General features: G+C 42.3%; 1 protein-coding gene across 1 annotated transcript in view; it reads right to left on the bottom strand.

The window, feature by feature from the left end:
- Positions 1-18,114, bottom strand: part of RYR3 (ryanodine receptor 3) — a 398,822-nt gene that overhangs the window by 292,386 nt on the left and 88,322 nt on the right. The window contains exons 11-12 of the mRNA XM_070407843.1: positions 7,184-7,357; positions 3,186-3,307 (exon numbers count right to left, since the gene is read on the bottom strand). Coding sequence (XP_070263944.1) covers positions 3,186-3,307; positions 7,184-7,357 — 296 coding nt within the window. The remainder of the gene's footprint in view (positions 1-3,185; positions 3,308-7,183; positions 7,358-18,114) is intronic.

Raw genomic sequence — 18,114 nt, 5'->3', positions numbered from 1 at the left:
AACATTTATACACATTTATGTGTATTCTAGAGGCCTGATGCATGAAATTCATGCAAGAGTAGGCCTTCCTTCCCCCGACTGCCGGCACCGGCTTTGCTCTGGCACTCAGGACCTGGGCTTACCTCCCACCGCCAGCAGGCACCAGGGACCCAGCCTTCCCTCACAGCCCCGGCTTCATCCGGAAGGTTGTCCAGTCTAATTAGCATATTACACTTTTATTATTATAGATGTACCTCTATATCTTTAGCTATATCTGGTACACATACAAGAAGAATACTCTTCAGCTATATAAAGAAACAGAACGCCATTATGAGCTATAACAGAACAGGGTTGAACCCTAGAATGTAATGCTAAGTAAAAAGGCCCAATTCAAAAGACCATATATTGATTGATTTAATTTATCTATTTAATATATCAAGTGAGACAAAAAATAGACCACTGGTTGCCTAAGGCTGAGGGTGGCAACTGGTATAAACTGCAATGGACATAAGGAATTGTTTTGGAGTGAAGAAAATGTTTAAAACTGAATTGTAGTGATGGTTGTATAGTTCCATAAATTTATTAAAATTCACTGCTTTGTACATTCAAAAGAATAAATTTTATGACATGTAATAAAGTATAGCCAAATAAAGCTGTTTAAAAATAATTTTCTCATTGTCAGGCATTCAACTCCCACTTACTTTTTTAAAATACTAGCTTTATTGAAATATAATTCAGATATCATACCATCAAAAGGATGTAATTCAAAGGATTAGTGCAGGGGTCCTCAAACTACGGCCCGCGGGCCACATGCAAATACAAATATTGTATTTGCTCCCGTTTTGTTTTTTTACTTTAAAATAAGATATGTGCAGTGTGCATAGGAATTTGTTCATAGTTTTTTTAAAAAACTATAGTCCGGCCCTCCAACGATCTGAGGGACAGTGAACTGGCCCCCTGTTTAAAAAGTTTGAGGACCCCTGGATTAGTGGTTTTTAGTAAATTTACAGAGTTGTGTAATCATTACCTCAATCAATTTTAGAACTTTTTCATCAGCTCTCTCCTCCCCACCCAATCGCATTAGTAGTCACTCCCTTTGTCTGCGATGACTACACCTAGACAACCACAGATCTACTTTCTATCTGTTCTGGACATTTATATAAATGGAATCATGTAATATGTGGTCATCTGTGGCTGGCTTCTTTCACTTAGCATACTATTTTCAAGGTTCATTCATGTTGTAGTGTCTTTTAGTACTCTATTCCTTCTTACAGACAAATCATATTCCATTGTAAGGATATAGCACATTTTATTTATCCATTCATCAGTTGAATGTTTGGGTTGTTTCTACTTTTTGGCCATTATGAATGATGCTGATTTGAACATTTGTGTACAAGTTTTTGCATGGACATATGGGAAATTGTTGAGTGAAATTGCTGGGTCTTAAAGTAACTCTATGTTTAACCTTTTGAGACAATCCAAAGTGGCTGTGACATTCTACATTCCCATCAGCAGTATATGAAGGTTCTGATTTCTCTACATCCTGTCCCATACTTCTTATTAACAGTCTTTTTGATTAGAGCCATTCTACTGGGAATAAAGTGTTGTTAACTCTCTGTAGTTTTGATTTGCATTTTCCTGATGGCTAATGATGTTGAACATCTTTTCATATGCTTATTGTCCATTTGTATATCTTCTTTGGAGAAGTGGCTATTCACATCCTTGGCTCATTTTTAAATTGGTCCGTTTGTCTTTTTAATGTTGAATTGTGAGAGTTCTTCAATCTAGATACAAGTCCCTTATCAGATATATGATTTGCAAATATTCTGTCCCATTATGTGGGTTTTTTCCCCCCACTTTCTTGATGGTGCCCTTCACAGCAAAAAAGTTTTTAATTTTGATATACTCCAATTTATTTATTTTTTATTTTCTTGCTTTTGTTTTTTTGTGTTATATTGAAGAAACCACTGCTTAAGCCAAGGTTATGAAAATTTAAGCCTACTAAAAAATACTTTCTGGGGTACCACTCCCAGGTGTTTCATTTAGTAAGTCTGGGGTGAAACTTGAGAACTTGCCAGGTGATGCTGCTGTGCTGGTCCAGGGACAAAAGCCTGTAGGAAACTTCAAAGCAGCAAGACAGAAGGAACCTGAGCCCCAGTATCCAGACCACTTCCCTTAAAACACTCACCCAATAATATTACCTAAAAGAGAAATGAAAGTTTATCCTGAACTGTAACAGCAGCTTACCTTACATCCTAGTACACGTCCCCTGGATCACAATTGTTTCAACAGGAAGAAAAGTAAAGGTATAATTCCCACCCCCCCTCATTTTATGCAAATTCACATGTGGAATCTAAATCCTTTTGGCTTTAGAGATATTTGCCTACAAGAGAAGGGTAGCTTGGAACACTGTTTACAATTGAGTGCATGTCTCGTGATAGTTGATGAACACAATCCACAGAGCCCTGTTTTGGCAGCATTGTTGAGGCTGGGGGATTATAATGCAAGCAGGCAGTTCAGTTACCTCTCCCCTTTAAGTCCCAGTCATAGTTGGGTAATGCCAGGCTTCCAATACAAATTTACTTGAATGTAAACCATAGCAATGATTCTGAATGATGTAGAAAGCCTTTCTAAATAGCAGCAGGGAGTGGATCTGTGTCTTTTCCCTCCTCTCCTCTTAACACTCTAATACAGTGGCTCTCAACCTAATGCCACGGCCCTTTAATACAGTGCTTCATGTTGTGGTGACCCCCAATTTCATTGTTACAAATTGAACATAATTAAAGCATAGTGATTAACACAAAACAATATGTAATTATATATGTGTTTTCTGATGGTCTTAGGCGACCCCTGTGAAAGGGTCGTTCGACCCCAAAAGGGGTCGCGACCCACAGGTTGAGAACCACTGCTCTAATACAAAAGGCACTTAGAGCACTTCAGCTCTTTCACTGAATTTCCATGAGAAGACCTTGGGTATTCATGACAACCTGAATCACCAATGGGGCTTGGATGCTTGTTGGGCAAAGAGGGAGGCTAGTAGGAGATCACCTGCATGGGGAATATGTTTCAATCCTAAACTCTCTTTGGTAAAACTCTTTGCTAGTGTTTAATTAGTTCCTAAAAACACTCACAACATTAAAGGAAGGTGGGACGTGGGATTGGGAGGTCATAGAGTAGAAACTGAGAAAGGGAAGGAACGCACATACCTTACAAACTGGCTGAATAAGGCTGTTGTGTTCCTAATGATACGAGCAGCCTGGGACTCCTCGCGCTGGCATCTCTGCAGTGTTAATCCGTCATCCATGTGGCCTTCCTGGTGGAGGATGACCTGCAGAGCAAAGCACACCAGGTCCAGGTTACACACTCTCCACAGCTGGGCAGTCAACATTTCTTGCAACGTTTCCCTCCACCCTTGTCCTCTTTTTCCCCAACCAAGTTCCCTCAGGTCCATTTTGAAAATGGGACATTAACAAAGTTATTTTGCCCTAGTACTGACAAGAATTGTCCTTGAGGCATGATTCCTTGATGAAAATAAAATTTTATGTGTCACTGTGGTATGAATTATAATAAATTCCTTGGGCCTAGATGGAAAATTTAAAAGGATGAAAAAATATTTTATATATTTCTCTTAAAGTGAACACAAAACCTTACTCTTGGCCACTGAAAGTCATTTTTTAGAGACTTAACCTTCAGAGATAAATTGAGAAAGAAGAAAGACACATTAAAGAAAATCCCTCTACTAGGATCAGGTTTGCATTTCTCTCCTGAAGGAGAGAGGGGCTGGTAGGGTTGGCTCATTGTTGAACCGGGGAAGTAGCTCAAGGTGGTATCTGCTTCTCAGGGAGGCTTAAAAGACCTGACAGCATAGGCTCTGGTATCAGCAACCCGAGTTCTAGTCCTGCTACTCAATTCCTAGCTGTGTGACCTTTGACAAGTTCCTTAACCATTTTCTGCTTCAACTCTACCATCTGCAAATGGACATATCTTAAAGGGGTGTTTGGAAGATTAGATGATTTACATGTAAATCATTTAGTATGTTTCCTAGAATATAAGGTACTCAATGAATGTTTGTTATAAGGGGCAGTATGTTACTGATCTCAGATTATCTCAGGTTATCTGGAAGCTAAGCATAATTATTGATCACTAATGACACCGTGGCAATTTTTGGTAAGGGTAGCAACTTTTGGTATGGAGGTCAGTAGTTTTTTTTTCCCCTAAAAGGGTCAAATATGTGCAGATATTAACTGGGATGGTTTGATTCTAGTTAAAATCAGGATCAAATCTTGATTCAAGGTTCAAGTTCCTGGCATAGTTTCCTCTTGAAATGAATTAAGTGAAAGGAGACCATTTGTAGGTCTTGGGTGATTTGGAGTGGATAGATTAGTCAGTCTATATGTCAAATAAAAAACACACATATGGCTTTAGAAAATACCTTCAGAATAAGGATTCTTAGCACAAAGAAACCACTTATTTTCCTTCCCATGTGAAAATCTCCTACTTACGTTTTTTCTTCTGAAAATATGTCCTGATAGAATGAATTCACACAGGAAGTAGGATACTGGCTTGCAAGAGTTCATGTTCTCTTTGTGTAAAAATACTTTGTATCCCATCTACATTTAATAGCTCCAGCATCCGTAAAGGATGCCCTTTGGAGTCACCATTTCAAAACATTACTTTGCCAGAATTTCCCAGCAACTGGTTAACAGCGCTGCATTTGGATTTGACAAAGCATTGCCACTAGGTTTACTCTGGCCTCATTCCCAGCTTTCTGGTCCCTACAGACCCAAATCCTTAGGTTTTGCTTGTTCACATAACACATTCCAGCTGACCAGCCAAATAAGAAAGTAATGAGAAACGGGGAAATGCAGCTGTTAGCATATTGTTATGTCCCCACAGATCTTTGCAGCCCTGTTCCTAAGGTCCTTCCCCTGCCCCCCCCCCCCCCCTTGGGGGAATTCCATAGCCCAGTAGCAGAGAGCATAAGCATGAGATATGAATGGGAGAGAGGACATTTCCTTTAAGGTAAGTTACCATTCATGAGGCTTTCCACTGTGTCTGTTCTCCATTGGTTTTCCAAGGTTCCTGTTTTGTGTCATAAAATGCTGAACACAGAGATGGACATTCTTTGTATTTTTAGAGGGAAACGCCACCTATTCCTCATGAAATGTCAAGGGCTGAGCATTACAACACCATTTAGAAAGCGCTTCAGAAAGCACCTGCCAAATTCCCCTGCACATTTCAGCAGCTAAGTGGACCTAGGGACTATGGTTCTGGGAGAGAAAGGCAGGGTCAGGCACAGTAATTCCACACCACAAGCTGGGGCCTCTCCTAGTTGACAGGGTCCTTTGAGTATGTCCCCTCCCAGGCAGAGTTACAGCCAAGACCCACATAGTCCACTCTCTTTAAATGTCACTATTATCTTAGTAGGTATGAAAAATTGTGGAGGCTCTAGGTGATATTATCATACACTGTAGAGGATTTAGTTTTCTGTTAGGTTGGTAGGGTAGATGATGGATTTTTGGCATTTACTTTAAATGTGCCCTTATTTCTAGGGTATAGTCTTTGCTCCCAGAATAGAGCCCTTTTGGGATTTAATAGAAAATTTAAGGGTATTTTCAAGGGTCATTCCAACTTGAGGGACTCTGAACCCCAACCTCTGTCTCCCTAGTACTGTCATACTGTCCACATCGCTGCTTTGCTCTTCTCCCTCACAGCTGCCACTGACTGTCTGCTGTCTCAGCTTCACAGCCCATCCACGGGCATCTCAAGATCCCAGAGGAAATTGCAGTAGGATTTCAGGTTCACGTTTCTACAGTTCCCTCCATTCTGCAATCTTGGCCCCTCAAGTCACAGAAACCTTGGCTGACCTGGTTCCTAACCTGTCTCTCCAGCCCAGTGATGTTAGCACACACCCCATTCTTTGGTGCTGCAACTCAGCAAATACACCAGGGAAAGTGGTGACAAAGGTGAGGCTCACCTTAATGCACTTACACTCTATTTGGGATCTTTAGTGCTCATGTCCTGGGTGCTCTGGTAGTTGAAACATTCAAATGGTTCACTTGATTTTGGTTGTGTTTTATCCAGCCTTTATAATTGTTTGCAGAGGAAGGGCTAGGCTCATACAAGCTATTGTGTGGCCTCTTATTTATTCTCTTTTCTATCTCCTCTTCATCATATTATTTTCTCTTTTCTGGACATTTTCCTGGTATGTTTTATTTTATAATTTTAACATTATTTTTTTTATTGTTTTATTGCTTAAAGTATTACAAAGGGTATTACATATGTGTCCTTTTTTTCCCCCGCCCTTGACAATCCCCTGGCCTCCCCTACCCCCCAGTGTCTTATGTCCATTGGTTATGCTTATATGCATGCATACAAGTCCTTCGGTTGATCAACCGATGGTATGTTTTATTTTATGCAAAAGTAAGCTATTACCTTATGGTTTGCTCCCAACTTCCTCTCTTATCATCATCAGCATTCTGGGAAACTAAACTTTTCATTATCTCTACATTGGACTGGGATACCTGAACTAACCTATATAATAACACCTAGAACCTCATCTAGGACTCCTTGACTAACCAATCCCATGTTTTGTGAGGGTTTTCCAAGAAAAAAATAGCATCATGCTCTTGGCATTTGTTTTCTGGTTCCCATCAAAAGCAACTCTCTTATGGCAATTGACTTCCTGGTAAAAAAAAAAAAAAGATGCTGTGTGTGTCCAAGCCAGTTTCCCATGATAACAGTCATGATGGACCACTCAGATCAGGATACATTCTCTGTGGAGACAACAACATCCCACAATATCTCATCTCTCTGCATATTGGTTCCTGTGGGCTTATTACCATGCATTTGCCTTTTCTCTGTAGAGACTCTATTTAGTCTCTATATTACAAAAACTGCACAATAACTCAATGATCCGCTTAAATGGAGGGAGCAATGATGTGGTTAATCCCCAAACACTGTACCACCAAAAGCCATTTGGTGCAGGTTTTAGAGTCCATTGAACAAGTTCTACCACTCCTCACATAAGTGCCTGCTGTCTAACTTTCTTTTTGCACCAAAGAAATTAGCCTGTACAATCAGTCACAGAAAGCAACTAAACATACATCATGTTCACCTAATTCTCAGAATCACTTCTCTTGCCCAGTAGCTTTCATCTCATAGAAGTGTAAAACAATTCTAAACAGCCTTTCTGACTCCTCACCTTTCTTTTCAGGGGTCCAAGGCGGGATGTCTTGGCATCTTGTGCTTTGTAGGTCACCCACAGACCACTGGCTACATGCTGGACAAAGCAGACAGAATCTCCATACTTGATTTCTGGAACTCCCATGCCTTCTATATCTCTTTTGTGACTGGAATCTAATTTCTCCTTGATTTCCTATTTCACAGAAAATGAAAAGAAACAAACGCAGGCATGTCTGATTAAACAGAAACACAACACAGAAAACAAATCACCCATGCTGAATTTGTAAGCCAGAGAACTGATTACCAAAATAATCATGATGCTTCTGTCCAAGCCAGGATTTTAGCAGCGCCTGCTTCCCTTATCTGCTGTTAATTGTAAAATCAATGGTTTCAAGTTTTGGCTACTTTAGTGATTATTTAATTTAAGTCCATGGGAAAAGGAGACGGCTGGTCGGTCTCCCTTTGGTTCTGATTTTATATAATTCTCCATTATATTTTCTACTTTTATAGTCCTGACTTATCTTGATAATTAACTCTTTTCCGGTCAATTAACTTCCTTACATCAAGTTTTGTATCTTTCATAATTTTAATGGCTATCTTATATAAATGCTTCAGGTACTTTAAAAATATTATAGAAGTCAGAAGAGAAAGCAGACTTCTCAAGCACGTGGGGCTACTGGGCACAATTGTCATGCCTGTCACTTACGGCCTTCTCAGTTGTGTGCTGGGGTCATGGTTTCATTCTTCCATAGACACTGTTTCACTAAACTCATGAAAAAAGGAGTTAGCATGCACAAGGGGTCCCCTTGGTGACAACCTGAGGTGCCTGTCACAGAATGAGTCTGGAAGTAGACCCATCTATGGTAACTCTGTCCCCTCTTCATCAATCAGAGCCTGCGTGGTTCTACTCTATTTCTGTATTAAAGTACTTATTTGTAAAAGCCATGTGCTTAGGAAGTATTTGGATTTTTTTTCTACAGAAAAAAATGTTGTGTGCTGTTCCTTCTGCTTGTGATAACTCCATTCTCATTTTTAGTGATAGAACAAGAGTAACATATGTATTGAGCTCTTACCATGGGCAAGGCAGTGTTCCAAAATCTTTACATATATTAACTCTTCATAGCAGCCTCTGTGGTGGCTACAGATATTATCCCATTTTTATAGAGGAGAAAATAAAGGTAAATACTTTGCCCAAGGTTACTCAATAAGTAGTGAAAGGACCAAGATTTAAACCAGGAAGTCCAGCTCCAGAGACTTGCTCTTTCCCACTGCTCTAAACTCCTACTCACCCTTCAATACCCTGCTCAGATGCCACCTTCTCTGTAAAGGCAGAGTTATTCTCTCTTTCTGTATGTCCCCAACAGAGTCTCATTCCTCTACTGAGCAATTAGCAACTCTAATTGTAAATGTGCTTGTTTAGATGACACTTTCCATTTGCTAGGCTATAAAAGAATCAAGGGCATGGGCCAGATTTAAATTAATTTTAGATTGCTAGTCCAGAGAATCCAGCACCTATCAATTACTTAATAAACATATACTGAGAGAATATATATCTGAGTAATTTCTTCTATTATGTATATATATATATATATGTATATGTGTATATATATATGTATGTATGTATATATATGTATATATATACATATATATTTAAAATTTATCTTTATTGTTTAAAGTATTATAGATGCCCCCCTTCCCCCCCTATTGACCTCCCTCCTCCCTGCTCCTGTCCCCTCCCCAGGCCTTCACACTACTATTGCCTGTGTTCAGGGTTATGCATATATGCATATAAGTTCTTTGGATGATCTCTTCTTTCCCACACCCCCTAATATATTTTTTCATTTCTGCCCTTATTTCTTTTCCTTCAAACCTTCATAAAAGTAAAATTAGTTATTTTTAACATATTTATAGGATCATTTTGAGCAATGTTAACACTTCACAAGAAATTCTTATTTGAAATGTATGTTGAAACATTGGCTGGATTGTTAAATATGACTTCTTTCTCAACACAAACATTTCCAAAGAAACTTATTTTGATTTTATTCCTGCTTTCCAATAAAAAAGCTAATGGGAAAATAGAATTTGATATATTAGGATTTCTTTATAGGCAAGTGGTTAAGGGTACATTTATTCTAAATAAAAATAACAACACAGTGAATACTTGAGTTCCACTTCAGAAATACCCATAATTCTGAAGCTACTCAGGCCAGTGAAAGATTTAAGTATGTCAAGTTTTCATCTCCAGCCTGTTCTGTAACCATAGGCAGTGCAGCAAAATAAAAATAATGCACACCACAACAGGTAAATGTAAATTATTACACTGATCTTGAAGAGCTCACAAACACTAGATGCTCCCAAACTGTCCAGGATGATGGACTTTTCATTTCTTTTTCACTTTTCATTTATTTAAATATGATTTTGCCAAACAAAAATCTAGGATTTTTTTCTAGAGTCTCTGAAATAAATGGATCATTATTATATACAGAATGGAGTGTCTCACTGTGTCTTTGCTTTTACAAAATAGCATCAACTCCCCAAATTTTATGACAGTCACTGCAGTGGCTGCTTCTAATTTAAAAGAATAGGAGCAACAACAACAAAATCTAACACATACAGATAAACCAACAATAAAGCCTACTCAACCAAAACCTAAACAACAGTGACATATCATTAAGGAAAGGGAGTAGTCCACAATAGAGAGGTCTGGTTTGGTGGACAGCAGGCTGGGCATCTTCTTCTGACTAGAGCACGAAATAATGCTCCCTTCTCTGTTATCACTTGAATATGCCCCAGATGTACTCTTCTCCTGGAAATGGAACCTTCTCAAAGGAGAGGGCTAATCCAATCACTCTCTTTCAATAACTCCCTAGTGCCTACAGAATTTTCATTTCTAACTTTTATATACCATATGCTTTAATTGAATTGGCCTATGGTGCTTTGATAAGTGAAGTGTTCCATTCCTCTGGATCTTTATTGACATGACTAGAGGCCTGGTGCACCAAAATTTGTGCACTCGGGGGGGGGGGGGGGTCTCTCAGGCTGGACTGTGCCCTCTTGCAGTCTGAAACCCCTCGGGGGATGTCCACCTGCTGGCTTAGGCCTGCTCCCCGGGGGATTGGGCCTAAGCTGGCAGTCAGACATCCCTCTGGCAGCCAGGGAGCCCTCAGGGGATGTCCACTTGTCAGCGGGGAGCAGCCCTAAGCTGCAGTCAGACATCCTTAGTGCTGCTGAGGAGGCGGGAGAGTCTCCTGCCACCACTGCTGTGCTGGCAGCCATCAGCCTGGCTTGTGACTGAGCAGAGCTCCCCCTGTGGGAGCGCACTGACCACCAGGGGGCAGCTCCTGTATTGAGCATCTGCCCCCTGGTGGTCAGTGTGTGTCATAGTGACCAGTCATTCCCAGTCTTTCTGCTGTTAGGGTCAGTTTGCATATTACCCTTTTACGATAAAGGATAGAGGCCTGGTGCACGGGTGAGGACCAGCTGGTTTGCCCTGAGGGGTGTCCCGGATCAGGGTGGGGTCCCACTTGGGTGCCTGGCCAGCCTGGGTGAGGGGCTGATGGCTGTTTTCAGGCTGGCCACACCCCCTTCAGGGTGAAGGTCCCCGCTGGGGTGCCTGGCCAGCCTAGGTGAGGGGCTGATGGCTGTTTGCAGGCTGGCCAAGCCCCCAATGGGGACCCTCACCCCATGGGGGTGTGGCCAGCCTGGGTGAGGGGCTGAGGGCTGTTTTCAGGCTGCCCACAGCCCCTTCAGGGTGGGGGTGTCCTGCTGGGGTGCCTGTCCAGCCTGGGTGAGTGGCTGATGGCTGTTTTCAGGCTGGCCATGCCCCCTGGCAACCCAAGCTCCTAGCCTCTCATTTCTTTTTTTTTCTTTTTCCAGTGGGTGGCTGGAAGCAGGTATTTGGGATTTATTTATCTTCTGTAATTGAAACTTTCTAGCCTTGAGCGGAGCCCAGGGCTGGCCAGGGTAGGCGGGAAGCTTGGCTTCCTCCATCACCGGGGGCAACCCAAGCCTCCAGCTTGCTCCAGCTCCGTGGCCAATGCCACCTTAGTTGGGTTAATTTGCATACTCACTCCTGATTGGCTGGTGGGTGTGGATTGAATGTAGTGGAGCGACAGTTAATTTGCATGTTTCTCTTTTATTATATAGGACTAGAGGCCTGGTGCACAAAAATTTGTGCACACAGGGGGGTCCCTCAGCCCCGGCCTATGCCCTCTTGCAGTCTGGGACCCCTCAGAGGATGTCCATCTGCTGGCTTAGGCCCACTCCCTGGGGGATCGGGCCCAAGCTGGCAGTCAGACATCCCTCTGGCAGCTTGGCAGCCCTTGGGGGATGTCCACTTACCAGAAGGGAGCAGACCTAAGCTGCAGTCAGACATCCTTAGTGCTGCTGAGGAGGTGGGAGAGGCTCCCACCACCACTGCTGTGCTGGCAGCCATCAGCCTGGTTTGTGGCTGAGCAGAGCTCCCCCTGTGGGAGCGCACTGACCACCAAGGGGAAGCTCCTGCATTGAGCATTTGCCCCCTGGTGGTCAGTGTGTGTCATAGTGACCAGTCATTCCCAGTCATTCTGCTGTTAGGGTCAATTTGCATATTACCCTTTTATTATATGGGATAGAGGCCTGCTGCACAGGTGGGGACTGCCTGGTTTGCCCTGAAGGGTATCCCGGATCAGGGTGGGGGTCCTGCTGGGGTGCCTGGCCAGCTTGGGTGAGGGCTGATGGCTGTTTGCAGCTGGTCACATCCCCTTCAGGGTGGGGGTCCCCACTGGGGTTCCTGGCCAGTCTGGGTGAGGGGCTGAGGGCCGTTTTCAGGCTGGCCAAGCCCCTCCAGCGACGGAAGCTCCCAGCCTCTCCTTTTTTTCTTTTTTTTAATTCTGGGATTTATTTACCTTCTATAATTGAAACTTTGTTGCTTTGAGTGGAGCTCAGAGCCGCCGTGGAAGCTTGGCTTCCTCCATCATTGGGGCAACAAAGCCTCCTGCTTGCTCCAGCTTCGTGGCTGCTGGCCGCCATCTTGGTTGGGTTAATTTTCATATAGTTGCTCTGATTGGCTGGTGGGCATGTCTTAAGGCATAGCAAAGGTATGATCAATTTGCCTGTTTGTCTTTTGTTAGTGTAGATAATTTCTGTTTGGAACTCCCATGCCTCCCTTCTGCATCTTCACATCTTACCCATCAAGCCTTTCCCAGATCCTTTAGATTTTCTCTGATTTTATGGCACCTTTCTTCACCTGTCTTGGGGCTCTTTAACATCTTCTGCAATATAAACCCTTTGCTGGTACACTTCCTGTTCCCTGCCACGTTGAAAACTCACCAAGGGCAAGACTGGGATTTGCTTGTCTTTGTATTTCACACAATACTCTGCTTAAAATAGGTTGCAAATAATTTTTTTTTTGTTTTCTTGGTCTATGGGCATCAATTTGTCTATCTGTTTATCTGCACAATCTTTCCTGTGTTAGATTCCAAGAAGGAACAGGTTACTTATTCTAATGTGTGTTGAAGGATAAGAATAATCATTACCCCTACTTTCATTGAGAGCTTACTAACGAAATGCTTATAACCACATTATGATGATCACATAAATATTTGGTTTAGATGACTAGGTTGCTGCTCTCCAGATTGATTTAAGCTTTCTAGGATAAGAAAAAGAACTGGAATGAGTGTTTGTCTAGTGCCTACTTTGAATAAAGTATTTTGCTAAGCACTTCACAATGACATCATCATCAAGTGAATTTACCAAGGACTCATAAAGAAGTATTTATTATATATGACACTTTAAGATCACTTTTACTAAACCTTTCAATGTCCCTGTTGTTTTTATGTCTCCTACTTTATAGATGATAAAACTGAGGGTTGCAGAGTTTGAACAAGTTGCTGGTAAGTAGTCAAACAGAATTCAAAATCAAGTGTAAATCCAAAGCCCATTTGTCAGTTGAACATACTTTTTTGAATGATTACCTTTATCATAGATACATATCAATTATGTTAATGTTTTAGTTGTTTGAAGGCTATGATAAGGAATAAGTTGAAAATATATGCTATTATTTTATGAAAAATGGCTTTGGGTTTGTATAAACTTTAGGAGTTGTATATACAAATTTATAATGACAACTAGAGCCCCGGTGCATGAATTCATGCATGGGTGGGGTCCAGCTGGCCCGCCCCAATAGAGGCCAATTGGGGCTAGGCTGGCCAGGGAGAGGGAACATGGGAGGTTGGCCAGCTGGCCCTGCCCCTGATCAGGCTGGTTGGCCAGCCTCAGTGCACATCATAGTGACTGGTTTTTCTGGTCACTTGGCTTTTATATATGACTTTTACTAGTGTGTGTGTGTGTGTGTGTGTGTGTGTGTGTGTATCTCTTACCTAATAATAGACAAACATGTAAATTGACCATACCTTCACTACGCTAACCAGCCAATCAGGAGAGTATGCAAATTAACCCAACAAAGATGGCGGTTAATTTGCATACGTAGGCTCCAAGTGGCAAAGCAAAGCCTGACAGCCCTGGGGCTAGAGCAGCGAAGCCTGACGGCCCTGGGGGAGCGAAGCCTGATGACTCTGGAGCCGGCAGAGTGAAGCCTGACGGCTCTGGGGCCAGAGCCCGGCTAGAGTGAAGGCCTGGGTCCCGGGTGCCAGAGGCAAACTGGTGCCAGCAGCCAAGAGAAGGGAAGGCATATTGCACGAATCTCTTCGTGCAACAGGCCTCTAGTATATATATATAGATAGATAGATAGATATAGATATAGATATAGATATAGATCTATGTATATATATATATAGATAGATATAGATATAGATATAGATATAGATATATAGATCGATAGATAAGGTGATATGGTTTATATTCAAGGTCTAATAGGTGGTTGGAAGAAAGAAAACTCAGACTGCCTGGGCAGTTATAGATGATTTTATTCAAGATTGACACTTGATGTGAGCTCAGCCAGGAGAGAGAGTGGAGAGAAGGGATATGGAAGGATATGGCATTCTATGAAGATGGAGAATAACATAGTGAGTAAGAAGAAGGTGGGGATCTTGAAAGAGACCTGAACAAAGACTATGAACTTTATACAATAGGTTCATGTTTCTCAATGTCAACAAAGTTTCTGTGGGAAAAGAGGACATTGGACAAATAAGATATCTTCTTTTAGAAGTCAAAGGGAACATTAGGATAGTATAATATGGAGTCTTATGAGTCCTACAGTAAAAAGCAAAAAAGATCCAAAAAACCCTGCTGAATTCTATTTAAGGTAGCATTAAATTTTATTGTCATAGAATTATTGCTTGGAATACCTTTCTGGAAGAGCCAGTGTAGGTAATAAAATTTACTGAGGATTTTAAGCAGGGGGATAACACAAGGGTTGAATCTTAGAATAACTTTTCCAGCAGCTGTATGAATGATGGATTGAACAGGAACAAGGCTAGAGGTGAGTGAGTTGTCAGCTATGGCATTAGGATAGAGCATGATATCTTGAACAGAGAAAATCCTAATTCATCTGTATTAATTAGGGTAAAATTTGTTGTTATTTGACACAGTTAAGCCATTTGCATCCACAGAGGGCAACAAAGTTCCTTTCCAACAGTCTAAGCACTCAAAATGTTTCAGAAGAAGAGTAGATATGGGAAGATGGGGCCTATTCATGGGTGCTGGAGTAAGCCATCAAGAAAGCCTTGATTAGCCCACTCTTTCCAAGATGTCTCTGGAGATACTTAAGAAATCACCTTTGGGTTCATTTCTCCACCAATACAGTCCTTTTCTGAATTTCTGACGTTCAAATGAACTTAAAAAGACACTACTAGAGCCTGGCTGGCTTCAGAGCCTCTGCTGGTTGGCTGACAAGGGAGGGCCTCTGCATGCAGAAGGAGTGGATGTGTCTGCCTCACTCGTGAAGGTGCAATGAGTGGAAGTCATTGTGTTGAGCTCCTTCCTCCATCCTTGCAAATCAATCCCTCCTGTCCCCGTCAGGTAGGCAGCACTATTGATATTTCATGCACAAGGAGACAGACTCCCAGGTTATCTTCCTGGCCTCATCGAATCCTCATAACAATCCTCCAAGACACAGTTCTTCACCCCCATTTTTTATAGGGAGGAACATGAAGGCTGAACAGCAAATGGCAGAATCAAAATTCAAGGCCAGGTTTCTCCCACTTCAAAGCCCATGGTTTTCCTGCTTATTTGGTCCACTTTGAACAGTAAAAACTGGGGAAAGCATCAGTTTAAAATAAAAAAAAAATCTTTGTAGATTTATTTACAATAAACTTCAGGCAGTGGTGCTGTCTCTAGATGTTTGGATCTTAAGTAAATTTTCTCCTCTCCTCCTCCCTCGTTTGTTCCATACCCTCTCTTCCCCCAGCTGACAGGGTGGTGAGGAAACGGAGCATGCCAGGAACCTGGCACAAGGGCACTACTTCAGCATCAACCTTTCCATTGAGGGAGGGACCATGAGCCCAGCTGCCATTTGTTTTGGGCCACAGAGGTTAAAGGGCACCTGAGGGTCCAGTATGCAGGGATGCTTTGCACACTCAGCAGAGAGAGCAGTGAGTGGTAGGGAAGAAGACAGTGCTTAGCACATAGTAGATATTTGCTAAATGGTGACTAAAGAGAATTTTAGATTTTTATACACTGAGGGAAAATGTCCTCTAATGGGGAACAGTGATAACTCTATGCATTTATGCAATAAAATAGGCACAATTTGAGGTTCTATCTCAATCATTTATTCAAGATTTGCTTGAACATTAATTTGCTCTTCTCTGAAATGAATTCAGGGTCGTAAACTGATGCTGAGACATGACATCTAAATAGACAGTGCTGCCACGTCAGAGTAAATATTAAATCACGTTATCTGACAGTCCCTGGGGAACGGCCTTGCAATGTCGAGAGCATGGAAAGATGATGTGAAATCAAATTCATAGAAATGTGACTTAGATGTTCAAAATAACAAATCCCTCTCCCTCAATGTTTGTAGAGAGTGTTATGACCCAAAATGATTACACCATGATGACAGAATACTTTTATGAAGATGGCAGGGGTTAGAATAAAATGGATTTCACTCTGTGTTTTAATGTGTGATCATATTCATCTGTCCCTTCACCAAGCAATTTTCTAACACACATGCTCCACACTGTGCTTGGAGCCGAGATTTGAACTAAGGGGGAGGTATGTGTGGTCTTGTCATCCAGGGCTCCTGGTTGACAAGCCAGTAGTGATGGCTGTAATGGAATCAGGAACAGGGCTCACTGGAGGACGAGGGAGAGCTTTGCTCCTGTAAAGGCATCTGAAACTCACCTGGAAGGATGAGGAGTTCACTCATGAAAGCATGTGGAGGGGTACAAAGCATTTTAGGTATAGGTTTGGTGGTGAGAAATAAACAGCATGTTTGAAGACTGACAGATATTTAGTATGATAAAGTTCAAGGCAATGGTGAGTGAGTGACAATAGGCATGATGGAAGGGTGGGAAGGGGTCTGAACTTAAACTTTTATGACAGGCTTCAAATGAGGTGCAACCTGGTTAAGATCTCACACATGATACATGAGGGTCAAGGCTAGATCTAGATGACCTGGAAGCCATGCTCTATCTTCTCTCACACCCCTTCCAGATTACAGGAATAAAGTTTGATGCTGCAGTTTGGAGGCAACAATACATCCCAGACTTCTGGTCTGATGTGGATCATCCCAGGCACGGACAGGGGAAAAAACATTGAGCAGAATCATATTCTGCTAATTATTCTGTACAGGGTGGGGCAAAAGTAGGGCTACAGTTGTGAGTATGTGAAAGTTTATTCTTGTATTATTGTTTTATTAATTATTGTATTATTTTCCATACAAACAACTCTAAACCTACTTTGCCTCACCCTGTATGTTCACATAGCTTGCTCAAAGACCTCGGTTTGAGTCTGTCTGAGCTAGGCCATGCCAATGACTAGCAGCTGCTTGGTCTGATCACCTTCCACTAAGGCTTAGTCACACCCCTGTTCAAGATTCACAGGGGCACCTGCCATGTTTCTCATAAGAGCAGCTTGCTAAGGATGGTAACACACTTGCAGCTGTTCCAAAGCCCTCGACAGGAAGCATGGAGTGGGAAGCACATCGTTGCCAAATGACTCACAGCCCAGATAACCTAGTGTCATCCCAGAACACATGAGCCCAAACAGTGCTCCTCTGGGAGTGTCTTTTCTGTCTTCTAGATTCTCCAACATACAGAGAGGATCAGAAGAATGCCCTACCCAACCCCATTAACAAAGGCAACAATGCACCCTAGCTCCACCTCCCAGCCTGTCCAATGAGTGCCCCCAACCCCTGAGCCACCACCTGAGCCTAAAGAGCCTGTAGAGCCTAAAGCACTCTCTCATCGTCTCTATCACATAACACCTTGAATAGGCAGAAGCTGGCAAGACAGCTCAATGCCCTCACACCACTAAAAAATAAGACCACAGTTCTTTCTGTGGGGACCATGATTATTCCCCAGTGAGAGGAAGCATGCTGGAGATCCCACTTACAGAGGAGAGCCTGCACTGAATGAAGTAAGACATTCACTAAGGAGGAAGCTAGAGGCCCAGAGAAATCAAGGCATTGCTGGCATTCTTCCCAAGGAGCTCTCTGGATTGTACAAGGCAGAACTGTGTGTTCCCACACAGTCTCTCTTTTTGTGTAGCTGCACAGTTAATGTCATACTCACACCATGTCCCAAGGAAGCCCTGATCGCCTGTGAGAACACAGCCATATCTTGGCCTGCACAGAGTGTAGGCCATTTTAACGTCAGTTCCTTTCAAATTAGAATGAAGGTAGCTGGGATGAATACTGTTGCACTGAGAGTTATTTAAAACCTCTAACACAGTAACTTCAACGAAATACAGCCACACTACCAAGCATAGGATGATGTGACTTATGAGTGACTTTTACATCCAGCTCTGCTATGCTGGCAGCCCCCAAGGTGCCTCAATGACGTTCAGCCATTA

The sequence above is a fragment of the Myotis yumanensis genome, unplaced genomic scaffold (genome assembly GCF_028538775.1).
Source record: "Myotis yumanensis isolate MYYU_CA2020_CCGP unplaced genomic scaffold, mMyoYum1.0.hap1 SCAF_1, whole genome shotgun sequence".
Taxonomy (NCBI): Eukaryota; Metazoa; Chordata; class Mammalia; order Chiroptera; family Vespertilionidae; genus Myotis; species Myotis yumanensis.
Note: the sequence above shows the minus strand (reverse complement) of the source record. Positions and strands in the feature narration are given on the sequence as shown.